Source organism: Anguilla anguilla, chromosome 15 (genome assembly GCF_013347855.1).
Source record: "Anguilla anguilla isolate fAngAng1 chromosome 15, fAngAng1.pri, whole genome shotgun sequence".
Lineage (NCBI taxonomy): Eukaryota > Metazoa > Chordata > Actinopteri > Anguilliformes > Anguillidae > Anguilla > Anguilla anguilla.
Window position 1 is genome coordinate 17,577,413 of NC_049215.1, and position 24,189 is coordinate 17,601,601.

The 24,189-nt window shown below is 46.7% G+C and overlaps 1 protein-coding gene across 13 annotated transcripts in view; it reads right to left on the reverse strand.

Moving 5' to 3' along the window:
- The window catches only part of LOC118214227 (muscleblind-like protein 2a), a 49,034-nt gene extending 30,277 nt beyond the window's left edge, over positions 1-18,757 (reverse strand). For 7 of the 13 annotated variants that reach the window (XM_035394000.1, XM_035393996.1, XM_035393995.1 and 4 more), the window contains exons 1-2: positions 18,316-18,756; positions 1,411-2,197 (exon numbers count right to left, since the gene is read on the reverse strand). In XM_035394000.1, the coding sequence (XP_035249891.1) occupies positions 1,411-1,584 (174 nt within the window). In that variant the 5' untranslated portion in view covers positions 1,585-2,197; positions 18,316-18,756. Of the gene's footprint in view, positions 1-1,410; positions 2,198-2,939; positions 3,089-12,433; positions 12,664-18,315 lie in introns of those variants that run through there. The other 6 variants (XM_035393987.1, XM_035393992.1, XM_035393999.1 and 3 more) reach the window with 4 other exon arrangements.
- Positions 18,758-24,189: the final 5,432 nt, after the last annotated feature.

Sequence of the window (24,189 nt, forward strand, 5' to 3'; positions counted from 1 at the left end):
ACACATGGATCAGCGGACAGGAGCTCCGGGGCCGACTCCCGGTCCATTAAAGGGACAATTAACGCATTTACAGGGGCCCTGGATTTTGAAAGGCAGGGTCCATTACATTTAAGTGTTGGGGGGGATTTTCCAGTAAGACATGGCGCTCCTGGGGGGCGGATCAATGGAGCGACAACAGAGTGCGACTGTTCCGCAGGAAACCGTACTCCGGGGCTGAGAGCGACGCGGGGAAACGGGGCAGACGAGAGCCGGCCGCCACCGCGGAACACGTCCACGGCCCCCTGACGGAGCTCGCAACGGTAAATAAAGCGCCAGTCACTCCAAAGCCGTCGCCGCGGTAACTAACGAGACTCTGCTCACAGGCCAGCCTCCCCTAACAGCTTTCATAGAACAGGGTGACCGCCTCATGAGCACAACTTTGAGGGGTAAATGGGCTATAACTGCATGCTGCCAAAGCGATGCTCATTACTGCAGTCACCAACGGCAACAAACAGCAGATCAGCAGGACCTTGATTTCAGCATAGTCTGCGTTAGACGTTAGCAAAGCTTTATAATCAGAGTGAAGCATCATCTGTGGGAACAGCATCAAAAAAACAAAAAAAACTTCAAGTGTTTTCATCTGGACACTAGCAGTTTTAAACATAAATGCCCCTACTCCTATTACCCTATGTTGTTTGTGCTTTGTGAAGCTATACTACTTATACTTTTTAATCTATAAAGCTTTCAAGAGTAGGTTAAAGCAAGCCAACAAAAGTGTGTCCAAACTTTTTTGTATCATATTTTAAGCATAATTTTCTTGTACATATAAAATAAAAAATATGAGACGAAGGACCTTCACAACACTCAGTAGAACACACAAGCACACTCTCACAAAACTAAAGCACGTCTATCTCCATACAGTACTGCACATACAGCACATTACGGTCACATAATCCATCCCGATATTTGCTCTGATGTTACTAAAAATAAGACACATCAGTGGAGTTTTTCAGACAGAGAGAGAGAGAGGGTGGGGGGAGAGAGAGAGGGTGGGGGACAGAGAGACACAGAGAGAGAGAGAGAGAGAGAGGGAGAGAGGGTGGGGGACAGAGAGACAGAGAGAGGGAGAGAGAGAGAGAGAGAGAGAGAGAGACAGAGAAAGAGAGAGAGAGAGCGAGAGAGGGTGGGGGACAGAGAGACACAGAGAGAGAGAGAGAGAGGGTGGGGGACAGAGAGACACAGAGAGAGAGAGAGAGAGAGAGAGAGAGAGAGGGAGAGAGAGAGAGAGATAGAGAGAGAGAGAGAGAGAGAGAGGGTGAGGGACAGAGAGACAGAGACAGAGAGAGAGAGAGAGGGAGAGAGAGAGAGAGACACAGAGAGAGAGAGGGAGAGAGTAGCGCACACCGCTGTGCAGGCAGCGTCACAGCTCACCTTCAGAGAGTCGAAGCAGGCGATGACTCGGCCGTTCTCCACCTGGCAGCTCTTGGGCGGGTGTGCGAATTTGCATTCCTCATCGCTGCGGGAGCACGTGCCTCTCTGGAACTGCCGGCACACCTCCAAAGTCAGCCATTTTGTGTCCCGTATGGAGGACATGTTCAGTGTCATGCTGAAGCCGAGCCACCGAAGGCTTCGCTGGGGAGAGGGGGAGGGGGTGGAGCTATCGGCTGCGCTTCTCACACACAAGGCCTAGGGGGCGCCACACATCCAGCTGAGGAAGGCCAAGCCGAAGCGAAGGTCTCTCTGCAGGATCTCTCCTGTCAGTGCAACGGCACCATGGGGAGGGGGCGGGGGGCAGGAGGCTGGCCAATCAGGAAGCGAATCGCCCCGTTGTTGATCACTCAGTCCTCCCAGGGTGCAGATCTCTGAGGGGGAGAGGGCAGAGGGGCATGCTCAGGGGCGTGCCCTTTCCGCAGATGGCCCGAGTGACTCCGCCCCTTCCTCTGCTGCTTCAGGTTCGGCGGGACGGGGCGTAGAGCTCGCCCGCACCGCGTAAGCTCTCTGCCTCCCCAACACTCGGCCTCCTTTGTGCTTCCCGATTGAAGCGCTCTCCAGAGCAGGGGCCGGCCCGAAATAAAAGCAGAGCGGGCCGAGGGTGGAGCCTTGAGGTCTCCCCTTCCTGTGGCGGGTCGGGCCGGGACACGGGCGTGGAGGCGAAGCGCCAACCGCTCGGCTGCCTCGAGCAGGAGCGCGGTCAGACAAGGCACTTTATGTCCGAGACCTGCGGGGGGAGGGGGGGGTCCATTAGACATGATTCTCTTATACAACATTCTAGAGTAACCCAGCACCTGAAAGACTGCTCACATTTCCTTCAGTGCAGGTTAATTCTACTAACTGGCCCTTATCTGAAATATCAACATTTCACCTCAGGCTCCTGAAGGTCGAACTGCTGGAACAGACTGAGATAAATCAATCCTTATAACATTTGCATTTGTACATGTTCCACTTTGAAAGGTAACAGGTTTAACCTGGTTATTCAGTCATTTCCTACTGAGCATCACTGGGGTAATCATCACTAACGGCATGACCGAGGCTGTATAGCAGAGAGGCGCTCGGTTAAATCACAATTTAGACTTTGTGCCTCCTGGCCCTCCGCAGCACTACCTGCCCTCTCCAGCTATAACTCAAGCCACACATTTACAGGACCACAGCGCTGCTGATCTGAATGTGAGGCTAACGCTGTCCCATTATGCATCGCACGCTGCTGCTTCTGGCCACAGCCAGCCATGGGGACGGCCAGGCTTCAATCCAAGCCTTATGACTCACGTACCCACATCAGCCACAATATCCATATTTTTCATAATTATCGTCAAGGTTACAATACTTGAAGGCTCCAGAAAGCCTTATGACTCATCCACCGAGACATTAGCCACATATTTTTCACAATTACTGCCAAGGTTACACTGCTCGAAGGCTCCAAAACTCCTGACACCACAATCTCAAATCAAATTGAAATCACATACTAGTTCGTAGAGGGGGAAGGAATCTGGAGGAATAAGGCTGCCACTCCATTCACTCACTCCAGGCACAACGCCCCAAACAGCACAGATTCAAAACCTCAGCACTCAGTCATTATTCATCCAAAGGAGGAGCTGCCTCCACTTCTGAAGAACTCCATTCTTTCTGCACCCCTCCTTCAGGAACATCTGGAAATATTTACAGGAGGGAGCTGGGTAAGCAGAGGAGGTGGAGACCGGGAAGGGGGCGGGGCTAACAGACAAAGACCGGGCGGTGAAACACTCCGCTGCGATTAAAGAGTCTCCTTACAGTTTAAACAACAAACAGTCTTATGAAAGAAAAGGCCCACAATGATACACGTTAAAAAACATGGGAGAAGGGAGGGCTATTTTAAAAACTGAATACATGGAAAAATAAAAAAAACAGAACTGTAGCTCAGATTCAGGGGGAGATTTGGCAAGCAGTGCCCCAAGTGATAAAACTCAGATCTGACATATAAAAACATATTTGGGAAGATTACGCAGGACGTTCCCTGTGCGACCTCTGAGGCCCCAGTTCTGTACCGGCTGCTCCTCTGCTCTGGGGCTAAAAACTCAAAACCAGTTGCTAAGGGTACCTTTTTTTCCTTCCGCTGATCCAATGCATAGCAACAGCAAAAAGCAGAGCTAAAAAAAGAAATGCTATTATGACCATTTCGTAATAAAGCAATCTAATTGGTTTTTATCAAAGTGACACTTCAAATAATGATTCCATGCCTGCACCACCTACACAGTCAAATCTGCATCTTAAATTGCCCTGTAAAGCAAGTGAAAGAGGGCATACCCTATTGACACACGTACACAGCAAAAAGAGCATCCGTACACTTCAGCTGCCAGAGCTACTGCTGCATGCTGTAGTTCTTTTCAAAATTGGGTTATTTAATAATGAAGATATTCTGGCGCATCATACTGTCAGTTAAATTAACTGGACACAATAAAAGAATCCCAGTATTGTGTAAATACATGACAGCTGGCTGATGACGATCCTTCTGTCCTGTCAGGCTTGCGCAGCAAGAAAAAAAAGTCCGAAAATAAAGGTGTTCTTGAAGGCTGTCACTCAAAATTCAGCCCTAGGGACAGAGCAAATAATGAAATAGTTATAAAAGAGCTGCATAATAATTATGGTGGGTTGGCATAGCATTGATAATGCACCACTCTGTATTCAAACAGCAGAAGCATATACAGTACACCGAGTGGCCACTTCATCAGGTACACCCAGTCGCTAATGCATTAGCCTGCTCAGCCAAAGGGCAAATCAATATATTTTTAGACCAAATATAGAAAGGAGGGCAAGTCACGTGATCTAAGTGACTTTGACCGTGGTATGATTTTTGGTGCCAAACATGGCGGTTCCAGCATTTCGAAAACAGCTGCCCTCCTGGGATTTCCACTACAGTCTAGTTTCCAGAGAACGATGCGATAAACAAATAACATCCAGTGAGTGGCAGTTCTGCCGGCGAAAACACCTCGTTAATGAGAGAGATCGTAGGAGAATGGGCAGACTCGTTCAAGCCAAGGCCACAGAAGCTCAAATAACAGCAGTTAACAACCAGTGGTGTGCAGAAGGGCATCTCTGAGCGCTCAGCACGATGAACCCTGAAGCAGAAGGGCAGCAGCAGCGGGAGACCAAGCCGGGTTCCGAGCAAGGCCAGGCTACAGCGGGCGACGTGATCACAACTGGACCCCGACGACCCCCCCTCGACCCTAATCTGGGACGCGATTCTTCCAGACATACATTTTCAGACCGGCCACACACCCCAACACCCTCTGAGTGGATCAGCGCGTTCAGCAAGCCAGGCTAAATGCTAACGGCTCCCAGAGACTGAGCCTGGAAAGCAGCACGAGCAGATTAACGAGGGAAACTCACACCGCCGCTAACCGCGTCCCTCTGCTGCGGCCCTCTGCTCATACTCGGCTAATGACATAATTACGGGCGGGGCTGAGATTACGGGCCTCCCCTCCCTGCGTGACTGCGTGACCCGTCGCCCCCAGCACTGCCGCGGCGGGGATGAGATCATCGCCCCACACAGGCCGTGTGGAGGCCGCATTTAACCGGCCGTGACACGCCCCCCGGCGAGCTCGCCCGCTGTGGACGCGCCCGGCGGGGTCCGTAAAAACCGCACGCCGTGCCCCGGGGGCGTGGCAGCGCGCCATCGGTCAGATTCCACCCGCACAAAGAGCGCACGTCCCGGACAGCTCAGCTCCTTTTACACGCGACAGCGGTTACAGATTTGGACAGGCAGTGACTGCCACCAGTAACCCGGTTAAGTAGCCGTGAGGTAAACAGGAAGGTAATGCGAGGTAAAGCACGTTCTCCCCGGGCGTACGCGCTGTTTCACTACCGCTCCCAGAATATAATTAGCATTGCCATTTTTCCCTCTGCGTACTGCGGAACTCATCTAGCCGCTCGGAGTACTACAGAACGAGGCCTCTCTGAACACTCCCGGCTCCATGTCCCTCACTGACCGTGGGGTTTTTACAGTGTGGACAGCAGCCATGTGGGAGAGGCTGGAGTTAAAGACACCCCCGAGCCCTGGCGGGGGCTCGCTGTGGCCTGAGGGTCCGAGGCACACCCAGTTTTTAACTGGCGCACCCGAAGATCAGACGTTCTCCCCCGGTCCACAGTGATCTTAACTGATGCTGTAGCTTGTCATGCCTCCTAGTCTGACTTAGCATAGGTTAGGTCAGAGTAATGTTCGCTGTGTGAACTGGACTTAATGTGTTCATGGGTATGAATAACTGTGACATGATGAGTATTGTACCTTATCGGAACTGTGTTCTGTAGTTGTTCCAGCGACCTTCGGCGTGCACTTATTGTACATCGCTTTGGATAAAAGGAGTCTGCCAAATAAATGTAATGTAATGTAATCTACACCCGCCCCCCTGAGTCTGTAATCGGAATTGCCCCCGCCTCAGAGTTATCCGTGTGTGCGTGTACGTGTGTGTGTGTGCGTGTGTGTGTGTGTGTGTATAACAGCCTTTACACACAGCCACTGGGCATGAGACAGTAATCTAAAGTCAGAACTCATAACAGGACACAGTGTAGCATGTATCTGCTGGAGTAATTCAGTATGCTCTGAACTGCCTGCATGCGGCAGCTTAGCATGCAGCACACAAACCCAGCGAAGCAAACGGCCAGCTTTCCACTTAACCGACTTCACAGGACCAATCAAACGGGCCGGGGAAATCTAATCAGAGCCGCAGTGGGGCCTATCCCCGGAGAGACAGAAAACAGACGCGCAGACGCACAGACGAAGAGCAGCAGCAACGTCTCCTGAACCAGCAAACGGCACCTCAAAATGTGCGCTTAAGAAACTGAACCGAGTGACTGAGCGGACTTCACTGTGGTCTGTGCCTCAGAACCGCATGCTGACCTCCATCCGTCTCTTCCAGCCAATCAGAACCACTCTCCCTGCTCCTGACAATCAGAACCCCACTCTCTCCCACCAATCAGAACCACCCTCCCTGCTCCTGACAATCAGAACCACACTCTCCTCCCGCCAATCATATCTACTAGCCCTCCTCCTGTCAATCAGAACCGGTCCCGCTATACCACACCCCCCTCCCCCACCACCGCCAACACAGAGAAAAAGGCCCTCATTTCTGCATGAATATTACAACAGTGAAGTAGAATATCTCTGCCCATTTTCTGCCTCTGTGAACACTGTCTGAAACAGGGTTTCATTTCCCATTTCCCCCACAGGAGAATAAACAGCCATGAACCAATCAACTGTGAGTCACACAGCTAAGGACCAATCAATTATGAATCAGGCCCGTGGGAACAGCGCCCTTTAGACCTAATATTTTTAGAACAGAAATTGGAAAAAGTGTCGTAAGAGTATGAAAGGATGAAAGAGATGAAAAAATCATTCCAACTGATCAGAAAAACAGGTACATATTCACAATGAAACACAAGGAGCCTGCTGACGTCTACACTTACCGCAGTGCCACAGCGCTGCTCGCGGCATTAAACAGGCACAACAGGCCCTGAATAACACACGGTCCAGCAGTGAGTCCACACTCCACCCCTGCAGTCCGGCACTTCCCTCAGGTGAGAAGTGAAGCTGCCCCTCTGCGGCTAAGCTAAGCGCTGGGGAACGGGACTCGCCCACAGGGGGCTCGTACGCAGGGACTTAGCAGGGGTGCTCCTTAATTCCACACCAGGTGCTTAAAGTCCTGAGGTGGGCCTCAGTCCTACCTGCTCCTGCTACCTGAGGACTACAGTCCTCCCCGTGTGGAATACAATGTGTGCTTTTCAAATCGATGCGTGCTCTTCTCCCGTGAGGTCTTCCGCCCGCTATATCCACACATCAGTCCAAGCTGAGCTTGTTTGAAGTAGGTCTAGTAATTATTCATGGGGCTACAGCTGCTAGCGGGCTATGTACTGTACACTGTATGTTTTTAAATAAGCATGCATCGGGAAGTTAGCAGCAATGGTGAAGAAAAATTGCATAAAGGTGTCCATGTATGGAGGGGGAAAATAATGTAATAACTGCCTGCTTTATTTGACCAGGCGTGTTAAAAAACGACCTGTTGTTGCAGGAATTTGAAGCTCTTCCTTTCTTGTGCCCAGCCCATCTTGGAAGGCATTGTTTTCGCTAACGATGTTTGTATCGTTATGAAACTGTGAAGCGGCTAATAAATCAGCTGTCTCTGTACGGGGTGTGTATAATGTGCACAGGATTTCAGTCACATCCACGCCCTTGTTCAAGCAACTCAGCTTCTCGCAAAAGAATTACCTAGTCACTACAGTATTGGCCCTATTGTCATTCATCATCATAAGGTAGAAATGACTTATTTTAGCTTATACATGTAAGAACATTTCACACTGCCGATTTTGTTCAAAGCTATGCCTTTAAAACATGGAAGCTATCTTTAAAAAAAAAAATCTAATTGATGGATTCCGTTTTTTCCCTGTAAAAATTCAGTACATGTCTGAAACAGGGCCATCTGCAGCCGGTAAAAACAAGCAGTCTTTAAAAAAAGGTACAAAAAAAAAAAACCAGGCAGTTTATTTTGGGGTTTCGTTCTAAATTCAGCCTTGAATCGAGGACACTTCTGGGTCAGGCTCAGCACACTGCTGGCCTGTCATCAAGCAGTGAATGACAACACAATAACGGCAGCGCTTTCAGAGCCAAACCGTCAACTGAACACCCAGCCCAGCCATTCCAGGACCACAGCCAATGCAAATCCTTTCCTTTAACAAATCTCTGCAATAAATATAACTGGGCTGACAGGAAGAGGAACATAAAAATAAGTAACTATTCCTCAGCAACAGTGCAATATTAAAGAGAATGCGGCGGGAATGGTGCTGGTGCTGTTCTCTTTAAGGGAACAGGACTGCATCCAGTGTCCTTGAAAAAGTCTGAGATGGATTGAATCTTAGGGTTCTGGACCACTGCAGCCTCTGTGGAGAAATGAAAGGCGGAAACCAACATGGCCGCCCACCTGAAGCGCTACACCTGGCTGATGAAGCTGGTGAGCACGCACAGATGGCTCACAGGTAGGACGGTGGCTCTGACGCCCTTCACTGGCCCGGAGAATTCTGTGCCCCGACTCCCCGCTGTGATTGGCTGTTTCTGGAGCATTGTGATGTCACAGGCGGGGCTGCTCAATGAAGGCAGTATTCCAGGGAAACAAAGCTCTGACTGTTGACAGACAGACTGCAGGAAGACAGGCTGGCCTGAGCGAGCTTTCACTAATCAGACCGGCCACACTCAACGCTGCTCACCCTCAATCATCTTTATCTTCTTCAGGTTTACTTTACATCCACAAGATTTACCCGCAGAACAACACGCACACGTGCATAACAGACAGACACCACAAATGCAGAAGTGACATTAAAAGAAAAATAAAAAATAAAATAAATATTTAGTTTAGTCAGAAAGGAGCGCATTAGGTAGGTGAAAGGCAGGAGGGAATGCTTTAGACTGGCAGTGCCAGATTGCGCTCGTGGGTGAATATTACTGGAGGCCGGTCTCCATAGCAGCCGGGGCGATTCCCAGTCCAGAGGTGAGCCCCGATAACTCACCCTGTCAGGCTTTACGAGCTACAGCCACCCGTGCCAGCCACTCTACAGGCTTGGGCTCTCCTGCTCTTCCCCTCACATCACCCCAGAGAGCACAGGCAGGGTGGACTGCGGGGCTGCAGAGGCACTGCCGTCTGCTAGAGAGGCAAACACCCTCAATCTCAATGAATGGCTTTCCCGCTGTGACAAATTTAGCTGTTTTTTTTTTCAGGATTACATTCTAGATTTGGAGATTCTAGATTCAGCAGTTCCAGATTCTCCCCATTTCCTCTGTATCATGGATTCTTTAGGGTCCCTGCACTGTGACGGTCACCCTAATCAGACCAGCAGCCCCAAAGTAGGTCACAACCCCCATTTTAACATTCTACTGTAAAGCAATCTTTCTCTGGCTCCCACTGGACTGAAATATGAGCAATTAGGCCTGTAAATTCTGATTTCCTCTCAAGATGCTCTTAAAAAACCTTTTTTTTTTTTTATTAACAAAGAAATAATAAGTTATGAACAGACATATAACCTTCTAGTCCTGTTCTCTTTTCTACTCTTCTGGGACTGGAGGAAGACGAGGGAAGAGAATTTGGTTTCAGGGCAGAAACCCCCCCCATGTACTCTTTGCATCCGCAACATGCATTAACGAAACGGCTGACATGAGATCGGCCAGTCAAAGGAGACGCAGCCCGTTCGCTACAGCGCGCGTACAGTCAAACCGTCAGACAGCGCAGAATAAAGCACGCTATCCTGCGCTAAGCCCAGAGCAGCGCTCCAGGGGCTGGGGTGGCTGTGAAACCATACCCCACCCCGACCCCTCGCTGAAAGGCTGCGCAGAGGCGCTCTGGGAAAAAAGACGGCAAACGCTAAAAAAAGGACATGGAACACAGAGGAAGACAAAGTCCCCAACTGCTTTTGCACTTAATAAGAGAATCTCTTCCTACAGCCAACTCAACAAGCCATGTGCTTTGGGAGACTGCGTGGTGAGACCCGTAGGGTGGCTAACTCCCCCCAGTACACAAACCCCCCTCTGCAGCCTGAGGTTCCATTCCCCACCACGGCACCCTCCGCACTGTGATCACATCCCTATCTGTAACCCTCTCTGAGTTCCTCTGTCTGAATAAATAAGAAAATAACTAAGGGTGGCTTTAAAAAACACTGGCTTTTCCAGTCCTCTGAAAGACAGAATCACTGCAGAGACAAGCCAAAGGAAAGCTTTAATGTGGTCAGTGTGACTGCAGTATGCAACGGAGGTCATTTAAACTGCACTAAGGTACTGCAGGCTTAGGGGCGAGGCGCGTGGTGCAGCCCACAGGGCATATACACAAATCCCACCAAGCAGGCGGATTCTCTGTCTGCTACCCTTTTCTTCTCTACTGGTTACTCTCTGCTTTCTGACTCAATAGAGCAAAACACAGAAAAGGAGGGTACTACATCCATACAAACACTACACCACATAGACACTGTCATGCTTTAAAAAAAAATTGACAAGATACTCAACGCTGAAGAAACAATGCAAAATCTAATGTTATATACATTGATACAGTATCTTGATGTTCTAATGTTTATTATACGATAGTGTAGTATTATAGCGTTTCCTGGCCCTCGGCAGTGTTGTTTTTCCTTAGCGCTGGGTCGGGAGGAAGCGCACCCCTGCAGATGAGGTCACGGGGCTAAGCACGTTAGCCCCCACTGGCGGCACAAGCTAAATATTTGAGTCGACGTGAGAAACCTCCGCGTTCAAACAGCCTTAGCGGCTAGCCGCACTGCCGTGACCCCAATTATCCTCACCTTACTGACACCCGGTCTCTTCGCACGGCCATCGGTCTCCCAGGCAACCTGCCAGGAGGGTCATGTGACCACCTGTCCGTGCAGAGAGAGGACACGACGCCGGCCGAGTGCCCTTTCCCCCGCTGCTCGGAATGTGGCCGCGTGTCATTTAATTACAGCGAGACGGCGACGCGCGGGGACGTCTGGCTGCTGACAGGCCGGCAGCCCGGTTACCCACGGTGCCGTGCGCGCGCTCTGTCTCACAGCCTCCGCGGGAGCGCACAGGAACCCGTCTGGAGAAGCAGACGCAGACCTCTTTTCCCTCTGAAGTCCCGGCTGAAGGCACAAGGCACACATCTGTCTGGTGTGACAGAGCCCTGGACGCACTGAAAGGGCACGGCCTCAGAACAGAAAAGGTCTCGAGAGAATCTCTCCCTCAAAAAACAAAAAATGAAAAAGGTAAGCTTTAAAATCAAAGCTAATTTTATCACATTTCAGAACCTCAGTCACACAAAAATTGTCAACAACTGAGAAGTCATCCATATTCTTAACATAAAAGATGTTGTTTCAGTAAATAAAATTCAGTAATGAAGCTTGATGGAGAGTAGCCTTTTAAAAGGTGACTGAAGGTGACTGCAGGATGCGCAGAGTGGGACACAGCGACTGCGCCAGTGGCTCTGTGGCCTGTGTGCCTGTGTCTCCTGTGTGCCTGCGTCGCCTCTGTTTCTGTGTGCCTGTGTTGCCTTTGTGTCTGTGTTACCTGTGTTTCTGTGTGCCTGCGTCGCCTCTGTTTCTGTGTGCCTGTGTTACCTGTGTTTCTGTGTGCCTGTGTTCCTGTGTTCCCCGGTCCTGTCCCTGCTGCGGCTCTCTTGCACAGGAAGGGCAGAGACCGGCTTCCCTTTCCCTCGGCACACGCCCGTCAACTGACCCCAGCCCGCCCTCTTCCTGACACCACCGCCCTCCGCCCCGCCCCTCCGCCCTTCCAGACGAGACGCAGCGCCGGCCGTGCCAATGCAGAGCTCCGCTGTATTTACCCAAGAACCAATTCACCGAACAAAGCCTGCCTTTAACCCCACACATCCTCAGAGAAAACACTACGCAGGCTTGTGTGTCCTTCAGAAGACTGCACAGAATAAACTTAACCTCATGCCCCACGCAGGCTCAAGCAAACACTCGAGTGGATCTGTACATACACACACACACACACACATACATACATACATACACACACACACACACACACACACACACACACACACACAACCCCACAACCACACACACAGTGAGAACTCCATACACAGCTGATATTACAAAGTGCCTGGAAAAACTCCACCGTGAGGCAGGACTAGCTCTAAAGGAAGCACCTTTTTCCATTTCCTGCAACGCAATAAAAGCGTCTCTAGTCACGAGCAAGTCAGCACACAGCATCATGAGAGAGAGAGAGAGAGAGAGAGAGAGAGGTATGGAGGGGGGAGAGACTGCAGCAGCTGTGTGCTTCCACAGCAGTTTTGAGCTTCTCACTGCTGAACTCTCTCTCCCTCTCCCTCTCCCTCTCTCCGTCTCGTTCTCTCTCCCTCTCTCCCTCTCGTTCTGTCCGCCTCCCCTCCACCCCCCACCTGTTTCTCCCCCCTCCGCGTGGCTGGCAGCACACAGCAGTGAAACTCTTTTTGGAACATACCGTCAGAGAGAGTCAGAGAGAGCGGCGAGCGCTGGCGGGTCCCGGAGCTCTCTGTGCAGAGTCTGAGCGCTGGCGGTCTGCGCGGGGGATCGCGTGCGTCACTCCCTGCCGCTCGCTGCTCTGCACGCCACGGCCATGCCTGCGCGGGGGCTCTTCTCTCCGCGGCGGCTCGGGGGAAAGAACGAGTCCGCTCCGCTCCCCGGCTCAAACATCTCCAGCCCAGCCCCACTCCCACCTCTTCCTCCCCTGCAGCCCCCCTCCCCGGCACTGCCCTCCCGCTGAGCTCTGCCCAATGACGGCCCGGCTTTCTGAACCCTCCGCTCTCCGATTGGCCGCAATGCGCTGACTAGCGCTGTGACATCACGGACCACTGAATGCTAATCTTAAAGGTATTTCCCTGTTTTTATACCCAGCTCACCGTTAACAATTGTTAGACTTCCTTTTTATGGTAAAAATACATTCCTCTCACACAAAGTGAGCCAGCTGTGTGGATGACTGAGGCAAACAGGACATAAATGGGCTCTTTAGAGCCATACGCCTGAACTGACCGGTACTTTCCACTAAACAGCACATACTGAGATTGCCTGGGGCTACAGACACTATAGACGCCTCAGTTATAGACCAGCAGCCTAATCATAAAAAGGGCTTCATATATCAGGCAAATGAAAGCTCCTCACATTGTGTCCCTCATTTTAATGTGTCTTGAATAACATGCTCCATATATTTTTTGTTCTACCTGTGGTTTTGTCATTTAAAAAATTCTGAAGACTGCTGCCAACTGAAATCTTCACCAGACCCAAGCAATAGGCCTACATGTAGCGTATATAATCAACACGAAATTGAGATTATACTGATTAAAGTCTGAATGATGTTTAGAAAAAGAACCTTCATATGAAAAGGCACTATCACATTACCATGAAAAGGCACTAGCGGCAGTCTGGGTAAACCAGACATTAACAGCTGTCTACTGAATAAGACACGATGAATGAGAAGGAAATGTTTTGACAATTTAAATTATTTTCATTACGGGTTTCGCTGGCTAATGTCCAAATCAGCCCCAAGTACAAATTTTCCCAAGATCCCACAATGTTTTTTAAGCCACAGAAAAGGAGAGAAGGGGCAAGGTCATGCTTTTGCAAACGAAACAGCAGGGAAACCCATCAACAGTAAACTACTGTACTGGCAGTCTGCAGGGACCCACTAGCCCAGCCAGCACTGCAGAGCCAGGGAACTGTCTGCAGCGCAAAGACCCAGACGTCATACCAGCCCACCAGTCACAACCTCCACAGACCAGACAACACCAAACCAAGGACACAAGAGCACTGCTCCCATCCTTATCATCTATTCATGACTTTTTTGCTTGTTTGTATGCCATTTACTTTGATAGCAATCTAAATATTCCAATTAGTAGAACAAATATTTTCAGTGTCACGCCATTGACGCGGTGTACTGCCACTGTTCTCATGAGGGTGTGAGTTACAGCTGAAGGACTAAACTACATTTTATCCTCCCTGCGTTTCATCGCTGATCCCAGCATGCATTTTAAAAGGAAATGCACTATGAAAAGGTTACTTAACTAGAAAACTCATCACAAAAACAATTCTCTTAACTGATTAATTTGTGTGCCTCCTCCACTGAACATTAAATGCACAGGTTGCAGCTCAAGGCAGATGTAAGCCATGTGAGGATACAGTGACAGCTCCGCATAGCCACCGTTTCCTTTGGTGCATCGGTATGATTTTGGCTGGGACTCCCTGCGTGAATAAGCAGTACCCACCGGCTGTACTAAAACACAGAGGAGCAGTGCATCAGCTTCACTCCTCACAGGGGAGTCTGTGCCTTACGGGCACGCTGAAGAGGGTATCTGCAATCCAGTTCATCTGGAAACGGGACATGAGTCAATATGGGGGGTGGGGCAGAAACAGGGTCTATATCTAGCCCTCAGCCGACACTGCAAAATAAATAACCTTCAAAAGCATCCATAGCAGGTCACAAATTTGTATTAGAATTCCCCAACTTCTCTGGTAAAAAGCATAGTCTTATCAAGGTACTTCCCTCATTTTTCTCTCCATATAAACGGACTTGTTTGCAACTCCATTTCAAACGGTAACGTTTATGACGTAACTGTACTGTACGTCTCCCAAAAAGAGCAGAACAGGTTTCAGAGCTTGTGTTTTCAGTTAATCTTTAAATTATTCAAAGTGAGTACAGTCTGTTCTGATGAATAGCTACTTAATCTGCACCTCCTCCCAGCTCTGGTGACACACACACACACACACGCAAACATGCGCGCAAACACACACACAAGCACACGCAAACGCACGTGCATGCACACACACACACACACACGGATGCACCACTCAGTGAACACTGCTGGAGAACAGAGCAGATCATTCACGCTCAGGTTTATGACTTTGCAGAGAAATGCAAATCTACACAACAGCTGTTCTCTCCTGCTTTTGGCTCCCATTGCCAAAAGCTGACTGCAGTACATGCACTTCCTGCCCCACTGCCAAAGGTGTCACGACAATTGTCTATGTGCAGGAAGGGTCAAAACCAGTTTGTATGCACTGACAAGTCCCAGGATGGCACATCCCTTAACACAATAAGGTGGTGTAAAACCCTGGACTGCTTTACGCATATCCTTACAGGGCCTACACGGTTTACAGGAAACATCACTGACTGGAGATCAGGCACTAACCCTGGAGATCTGAGCAGGGTGAATATTCTTCTGGGCCCAAATGCTCAAACAGCCCACACCACTCAATTTAGTAAAGTTTTAGTTTGGTGGCTCGCCTAAAGCAGCAAGCAGAAGATGCTGAGGGATATTTTGGCGAATGAGATATCTGAATATGTCAAAAAAATATATTTTATTTTGAGTGTGCACACATGAGAACTGGGAAATGACAGTCTGCTGTAATCAGTTCCAAAGCTTCATGCTGGAAAGGGACAGGGATCTGGCCCGTTTCAATATCCAGCCTGCAATCCATCAGTCACAATCTCCACAGAATCTACACTGAGCGCTGCACAACAACACTCATCAGTGGACAAATGCGCTTAGCCACAAACACAGTAATCAACACACTTTACAGCCCAGGAGGCTGTAAATAAAGACGTCACACAGCCAGCCAGGTGGAACATACTCCATTTAATTTTTTGTGAAAACACAAAAAAAAAAAAATCCACTGAAGTCAGCCAGAGCAACACTCTTCCCCACAATGATGCTCACTCACAAACACGTGTCTAGCCATTCACTCCCTATGCCACAGCAAAAACTACCACTACACCAGAGATGAAGCTATTCTAGCTAACAAAAAATGTCCTCATAATGTTGCTGGAATGTTTTGCCAATGGTATAACACTGCCATTACATTACAGCTACATTTGGAGAATTTATGATAGCTGAGATTCTCCCTCCAGGGCAGTGTGTTACACTGACAGACTACATTTCCCAAAGGCTTAAGGGATCTTTCTCTACATTAACTGATGTAAAATTCCTCAAATCCTTCCATCAAAACATGGGCCACAACTGTATACAACTTCAAGAACATTTAAACTTGGCTTGTTTAAAGACAATAGCAAATGTTCACTGATGCCATTTATAAAGAACACAACCAAGAAAATTGTCAAGGCCACCCAGAAATTAAAGCTTCATTAAATACACTTCAGTGTATATATTAGATGTACATTGGGCAGCCCAGTAAATTAGCGTTTGTGGGTAAGGTATCCAGACACTTGCAGAATCCAATAGACAGGATGTGCTGCAGAGCTACTTGTCCCCCCAGGGAGCTTGAGAAACGTGATTTTAGTGAAAATACTGCAGGTGACACCAGGAGAAGAAAATAAATGGCTATACTGTAAGTACTCAGAAATGGCATGCTTGCAGGTGTGGACAAGAACAGGCCTCTGCAGAGCACAAGATGTCAGTAATATGCCAAAATAAACACAGATTTGACCAACATCTAACGTTTGCCACAATTTGTAACAAGCAAAATAAAAAGCTTGCGATCAATTGTGCATACATTTTGAAATTACTTCAGAGGAAAGCAAAGGCTGCCATATTGATAAAACAGGCACAGTGAAGGACAATCAGAGCCCATAACACCAGATGATATTTTATTACTTATTAATATCAACACATCTACTGTAATCATGTTCAAAGGCAATATAATTAATTGGCATCCATACATAAAAGAGCAAGTGGGAATATAATAATGACATTACAGCACGGTCAGTGAAGACCCTACTGTCCATGCTGACAGTTCTCCTTTGGGTTTATATCCTAAAGCCTTTTGGCGACCTTCACACTGCAGAACAATGCAACCAAACCAACTATGTCTGTACACATAGGATTTACTGCTAGTTAGTGCGTCGAAGGTATCAGTAGCTAGCTGCCAGAGTACACTACACCTAAAGTACGTAAATGCATCATTGAATGATAATTCTATTTTCCGAATTCGAAACTGAATTATGCATCCTCTCTGATGCCTCGATTTAAATTCAAGAAACTAATAAATAAAAATGCATTCACAACTCAATTCCCAATCGTGCATAACACTGTTGGATACATTTAGCAGCAGGGAGATTTGTTTATGTTATTGTCCAACTTCCTTGAAGTAAGACATTGTCATATTCCCAAGAGTGTTTGCAAATAAGTGACATAGGAAACTAGCTAGAATAACCTGCTGGATTGCTCTGCAGTACAATGGTTTTATTACAGTACATCTGGAGTCAACAGCTAATCCGTAAGACTGTTTGAAAAATGGATTCGCATCCACTTGGTTTCAATTTTTCCCAAATGTGAAAAGCTATTCGAACCGAAAATAAACCAGAAGCCTAATCAAAAACTACGACACTGTTCACGACTCCTGGCATTATTTTCTCCCTGCTGACATGAACAAGAAGGGACTGGTGTAATGTGTTCGTTAACGAACAAGCAAAGAAACTGAAAGGTCCACTAGTTTTGGCCCAAATTACATAGCTAGCTATGGCCAATCGTGCAGTAGTATCACTAAATTGCAAGACAGTAAACAGACTTGCATTTTAACCGACAGATTAAGCTAAAGAAGTCAAGGTGGAAAAAAAGGAAAATTTAACAAATAGGCTAGTTGTTAACTAGTAGACAACCATGACCTCGTGAAATCAGTGCCTAAGTAATAGAAATAGCTGGCCGGGTGGATGCGTTAGCTAAACGTGGTGCCAAGCAGAAAGTTGCGGACCTGTGGCGAGTTTAAGAAATGTTAGCTAACGTTAACTGGTTCGGTAACGTTAGCAAACTAGTTTCCGCTCACAAGTATGTAAATGTAGCAACGCTACAACGCTAACATCAGTAGCTAATTCGCCTAGGGCGGAATATAGCTAATATTTGGCATAATCGCGTGCATCGCATGCAGCATTCGAGACATGGCTCGAGTTAACGATAGCTAGCTAGCTATAGCTTCCTGAACGTTAACGTAGATTTCTCGTTGATACAGACAGCTCAGGCGAGCCATAGTCCACAGCCTTCAGTTTAAACAGTTAACTAACGCGTCATGCAACACTGCTCGTCAACGTTAGCAAGTTATCTATTTTGATAAACTGGCTTGCCCATAAACATATGCCGCTTGCTTATTTGCATCTGAGAGCCTAGAAAGCTAGACCGACAGCTTTCTAGCTAACGTTAGCTCGCTTAAAAACCGTAGTCACGAAACGGGCGCATGCGTTGCCGTTGACATATTCACGGCTGTTGCTGGCAAGTTCATTAACTTGAAAGCTAATTAGTATATCTATGGAAATTAGCTGCTTTTCCAATAACCTTAGCTGCCGCTAAATGTTTTCGGTTACTTAACAACTCGCTAGGCAGATAACATTAAGTTAGCTGGGTAACATTAGGTACTACTTACCTCATCACGACGATCTGTTCCTAGTTTCACACTACCAAGATGCCAAATCGGGCCCGCGGCACTAAAAACAATACTTAAACTAAGTGAACATGGCAAACCGTATTCGTTCGTATTGCATTAAGGCTGGCTAAAATCGACAATTCCCGTAGCGTAAAATAAAATTAATTAACTAAATCAAATGCGACTTTAATTTCCCCTGCTGTTACTTTACACTAACGCTACGGCTTGACGTGCAACAAGCCTCTGACAGCTCTTGGAGAAAGGTAGTCCGGGTGAAAAGAGATTACCAATGTCAGCGTTTGTGTCATGGCGTTTTCGTTGTATTTGTTATTCTGCAATTCATTCTTAGCAAATACAGTATTTCCCACACAAATGCTTGAATATATTAACTTTTTAGTCTAGCTCAGGCAAATTTTACATCGATTCATACCACCCCGCTAACAATTACATATTGGTATGTTCCAAACGAATACCAGGAGCTTCGGTAAGGGCAAGGGGTCTGCTTGTTACCTAGGAAACAGTGGTAAAACTCACAGGATTCACTGGTGCGTTTTTAATCAAAAGACAGTTTTAATAATCAGATTGACGAAATTTAGCTTGCCTGGGTTTAGATTCAGGGGATTTACTCACGTATTACAAAAGTGTGATGTCATCAATTGTGCTCACAATTAATAATACACTTACACGTATTCACTGATTTCAGTTTCAACTAGGAAAAAAATAATTGAAGGACAAAATTTAGTTGGCTTGCCTGGGGCTACTTTTGAAAGCATAACACTGTAAGGGGAAAAAACAAACAATGTTGTCAACCTGAAAGAAAAGTTAGAAGTTTATATGAAATTCTAAACGGCCAATTTGTGAAATTCTATAAATAGCTAGCCACGACTTAGCTTGCTATAACAAGCTATCTGAATTCCTGGTCAGGGTCACTGGGGGTGCTGAGCCTATCACAGCGTGCATTCGGCTTACACCCTGGACAGGCCACCAATCCATCGCAGGGCACACACATCATTCACTCATACACTCATATCTATGGGCAATTTAGAGTTTCCAATTAACCTACCTGCATGTCTTTACACTGTGGGAGGAAACCCACGCAGATTTAGGGAGAATATGCAAACACCACACAGAAAGGCCCAAGTCAAGATTCTAACCCATGACCTTCTTGCTGTGAGGCGGCAGTGCTACCCACTGCACCACCGTGCTGCCCCCAACTCATTCTCTCTGGATTTTTAAAAAATCATTCCCTGAAGCAAGTTACTTTTAATATTTTGTTGTATATAAATGGTACTATTGTCTATTAACTGGACAAGTGTCTTCTCCTGTGACCATGTCATGTTTTTGTAAATACAGTACTCCAGCAATAACAAGCTGCTTTCTACCTAGCCATAGCTGTTTAGGACTTGGAAAAGTTTAGTCTGGTTTACAACATTATCTGGTTGCTACTAGCTAGATAGCTAGTAGGCAATCTATTATAGCTGTAGCTAGGAGTTAAATGCACTAGCTAATTAAGTGGGAGCTTGTAGCAGATAAGTTAGTACTGTACTTACATCCACAAATTATAACAGTAGAGATTGCAGGAACGGGAAAAAAAGAAAGTCAGACAGAGCAACACTCCATTTCCTCACCTGTTCACTCACAAATGTAGTTTGTTGTGGTGACTGAGCCATTTTCTGAATTCTTATCAGCACCCTCTCATTACATTACAGGCTCTCAGATAAGGCTCCCCTTCGGGGAGTCTTTGCACCCCTGTAGCATTCAGGTGGAACAAGGATGCATTTTAGCACAGGTGATGTGTGGGAGAAATTGATGTTTGCGGCGTACTTGCATGAGTCATAGGCCCTCGGCTTGCTGTGCTCGATCTCAGCGGGAAGCTGCTGCAGTGTCATGAGATTTTGATCGCTGATGTAGAATGTGCACCTGTGGAGCACCACAGCCCTGTTTAAATTGCACCCCCACCCCTCCGTATTATTATGTTCAATATGTTTCCTACTGGGCAGAGTGAGGTCACCAGCAGCCGCCTGCAGGTGGTGTTTGTGAAGATGGGCACCCGGTGCAAACTCCTGCTTGTTAGCGTACCATTGCATGGCATTGATTTTTTACAGGTACACTGCAGTTTTTTCTTGAGTTCCTATTTCACTTCCATGCACAACAACATTATTAATGATAATAACAACAACAACAACTATTATCATTATTATTATTATTAGTGGTAGTAGTAGTAGTAGTTGTTGTATTCATTGTCTCTGCCACTCGTTGTGTTTGGGACTTTCAAAGGCAAGCCATGGACACTAAATTGGTGCTGAAATGACCTGTATTAAAGGTCCTACCAAGAATAACTTATACTTTTCCTCAAGTAACTTTCTAAAGTATTTATAACTATTAGAATTTCTGGAAATCAACAAAGATAACTTGACTGTGAGGACCTAGGGCAATTCCCTGAGTGTGTAGACCCACTCCAAAACTGAAATCCTGTATCACAATAAAGTCGGCTATACAGCGGTGCATTTTCCTCTCATGGACTATCGGGACCAGCACTTCCCAGCTTCTGGCTTGCCAGCTGGTAGTAATGCGGTTTGGATCAATAATAATCTGATAACTGCAAGAGCTATAATTTTCTGTGATTTTCTGTCTCCAGCCACCAGCACATATTGAATTAAATGTGGAGGTGTTCACCAAAATGGGGTAATGCCGAACTTTATGATGGAAACCTGAGGAAAGCCACTGCAATGGCTTGTCACTACACACACTGACTGCTGTTCAGAGTAATTTTCTGGAAAATGAAGTGTTGTAATATGAAGAAATGTTTCACTGAGAGCCATGGCTAAGACCTGGCCAAAAACCCTAATCAGGGAAAGTAGCTAAAATGCATTCAACACGGAGATGTAAAGTACCTCCGAAGCAGCCTGTACACCCGCACTGAAGCTCGGCCGGTGCTGCGTCTCCTCACAGTGAAAGAGCCATTCTTCTGCACTGCAGCTGTGATGTGCAATCAACCATTATCTACTGGTTCTCCAGTTTGGGGATAGGATGACGATGTATGCTTTGGTTTCTTGTTGTGTATCATTTCTGTATATAACAAGGAAGTTATCGCCATTTCTCATCAGTCCAGGGTTTCATTGTCCAGGGCGAATTTCAAGAGATTGACCTGAAGAGGCTGTCTCTTCGAAGGCCTAAAGTAATCTGTCACATGTTGGTGTTGGAATTGAGGGTGGGATTAAAATGAGGGACATTCAGAAATTGTTGGCATGAGAGAGAGAGAGATGTTCATCTCTGCCATGATGTTTCCCTTCTCCATGTGTAAAAGGACTCATTTGTCTTTTGCTTCCAGTTGGGAACAACTGATTCTGTAGAGAATGCCAGGCCAAGTCACAACATTTATGAACATTTTCAATGCTAAATGAAGCACTGATGCCACACCCGGGCCTTCACTCCCACTGGAGCTATGGGGAAACTTTTATTCTGCTCTATCATCCAAAGGACTTAGCATTCAAAGGACCACACAACTAAAATAAATGAGCACAAAGTGCCAGCACATTAATGCAAAAGTCCTCGGAATAAGTGAGCCCATTTAAAAGCAATGGTTGCCCCTTGGGTCCTGAGTGGAATGTGTGCTCACCATTCAAGGAATGAGTGAAACGGTTTTACTGTATTTACAGAAAAGACAGCCCTGTGATCAGCCCAGGCCCTGTGCATCTAGGGCTCATATCTCCAGAGGTTACTGTCTTTGTGTGATGCCAGTTGTTCTGAATGTGAGAAACGGTAGACTGCAGCAGGCATCACTCAACACCTGGCCATGCCACAGAGGTGGAGTGGGGTTGAATGTAGGCAAGGCCTTGTCTGTGCATCTGTGCTAACATAATTATGTGGATTCTGCTCTTCAAAATGCACATACCCAGCTCTGGCAGTGCAGCATCGCATAAGGAATAAGTGTCAAAAGAAATATGGGAATGGCATAGGACTTGGCTGGTCATTGCTTTTCTGCACTATTTGATACAATTGTACTGTGAATGTACAGCAACTGTCTGGCCTGTATAATGTATGGTAATGAAGCAAATTAGAAGATAATGTGGTATAATACAAAGCAGCAGTTCAGGATCTAGGCTTGGATCCAGTATTGCATTATGTATGGCTCCAGGTTGTTATCCTAGGTTGAGCACTGCTGTTTTACCCTTGAGCAAGATGCTTAACTGCTTCAGTAAATATCCAGCTGTTTAAAATGCACAACACTTAGTCACCCAGGATAAAGGCGTTGGACAAGCAAATATATAAAACTGCCTTGGGGGTTTGGCTTTGGCACAAAGCCATTTGGTGGGTGTTTCACATTCTAATACTGTGAATTTAATGGGAATCTCCATCCATTGGGAAAGTATGCGTGACAGTACTCTGGTTGTCCAGTGTGATAGATTTTTTTCCTTAAGAAGACATTTGATTGGAGAATTGATTAACTGTTTGAGAGTGGAATGAATAATTACAAACACATGGCTATCGCTGCTATAATAAGCTATGATGGGGAGTGGAGATTGCCAGTGGACAGCCATTCCAGAATCCTTACTTTCTCGTTTTTAAGCCTTTTCTTTGACATCTTTGCTGTGTGTGTTGGGTTGGGTCATGGTCCTGTAAGAACACAAATCTTCGCCCTAAATGCAGATCTCTTGTGGACTGAAACAGGTTCTCCTCAAGGATTTGCCTGTTTTTGACAATCCACCATGCCATTGATGACAACAAGCCTTTTCACCTCTCCTGCTGAAAAGCAGCCCCACAGATGACGCAGCCTCCATCATGCTTCATGGTAGGGATGGCGATGGGCTTTGTTTGGTTTGTGCAAAGCAAACATAGCGCTTTGATTTCAGGCTAAAGAGCTCAACTTCAGTCTCTTCAGACCACAAAATTTTCTTCCAGATGGCATGGCTACTGGCAAACTGCAGGGGTGATTTAACACCGATCTTCAGATGTGGCTTCCATCCAACCACTCTCTCAAACAAGCCAAATCTTTGAAGTGTTGAAGAGATTGTTGATCTCAGGACTATTTTCTGCAGTTCATAGTGTTGTAGCTGACCTTAAAAATGTTAAAAAGGAGGGCAGACAGCCATACTTCTTTCTGATAGGGTTTTGTCTCTGAAATGATCACCAGCTGTTGCCTGCACCCTGGCTAGAGACTGGTGTACTGGTGTAAGTGGAGCACCAGACACATTAATCAAGCCCTCATAGTTGGCTTTTTTAAGGCGGAGTGCTTCTTGTCATTGGTATATCGACAAAAAACTTGACCAGATCACAATTTTTAAAATACTTTTTTAACTGTCTATTTGACAAGAGTGAGAGGTTAATTTCCGTCCCTGCTATTAATATATAGCTATATACAGCAGCTTGTATTAATACTCGATTGTGATAGCTTAGTTTGCTGCTAACCCTATAATAACCCTAAAGCTATGATAAAAAAATATTAAGAACTGTTGCATAGCTTGCTATATTTTTGGTTGCCATTTTTTCCCAGTTTATTACAGTAAACAGATGTCACTCAAATTTCATTTTGACTGCTTGAAAAACAGCTGTCTTGTGCTGCCATCTACAGTAAAACCACAAATATGTATATATACATTTAAAAGTCTTGAAGAACAAAACTTTTATGTTCCAGGCTTTTGGCAGATAGACTTTGTATTTCATGATTTGTTTGCACTTAAACAGGTGGAAATGTAGAAAAAGTTGGGCTGATTGAGCACTTTGCTTGTCCCGAACCCATAACCACAAGACCGCACATGTAGACATATGAAATGCCGCTGCACTACCAAACAGTGCCTGGAAATGATGTTCCCTCTCAGTGCCTGGTGTTTGTTTCATGTAGGTTAACAACTATACCAAACACCTATTTTTAAA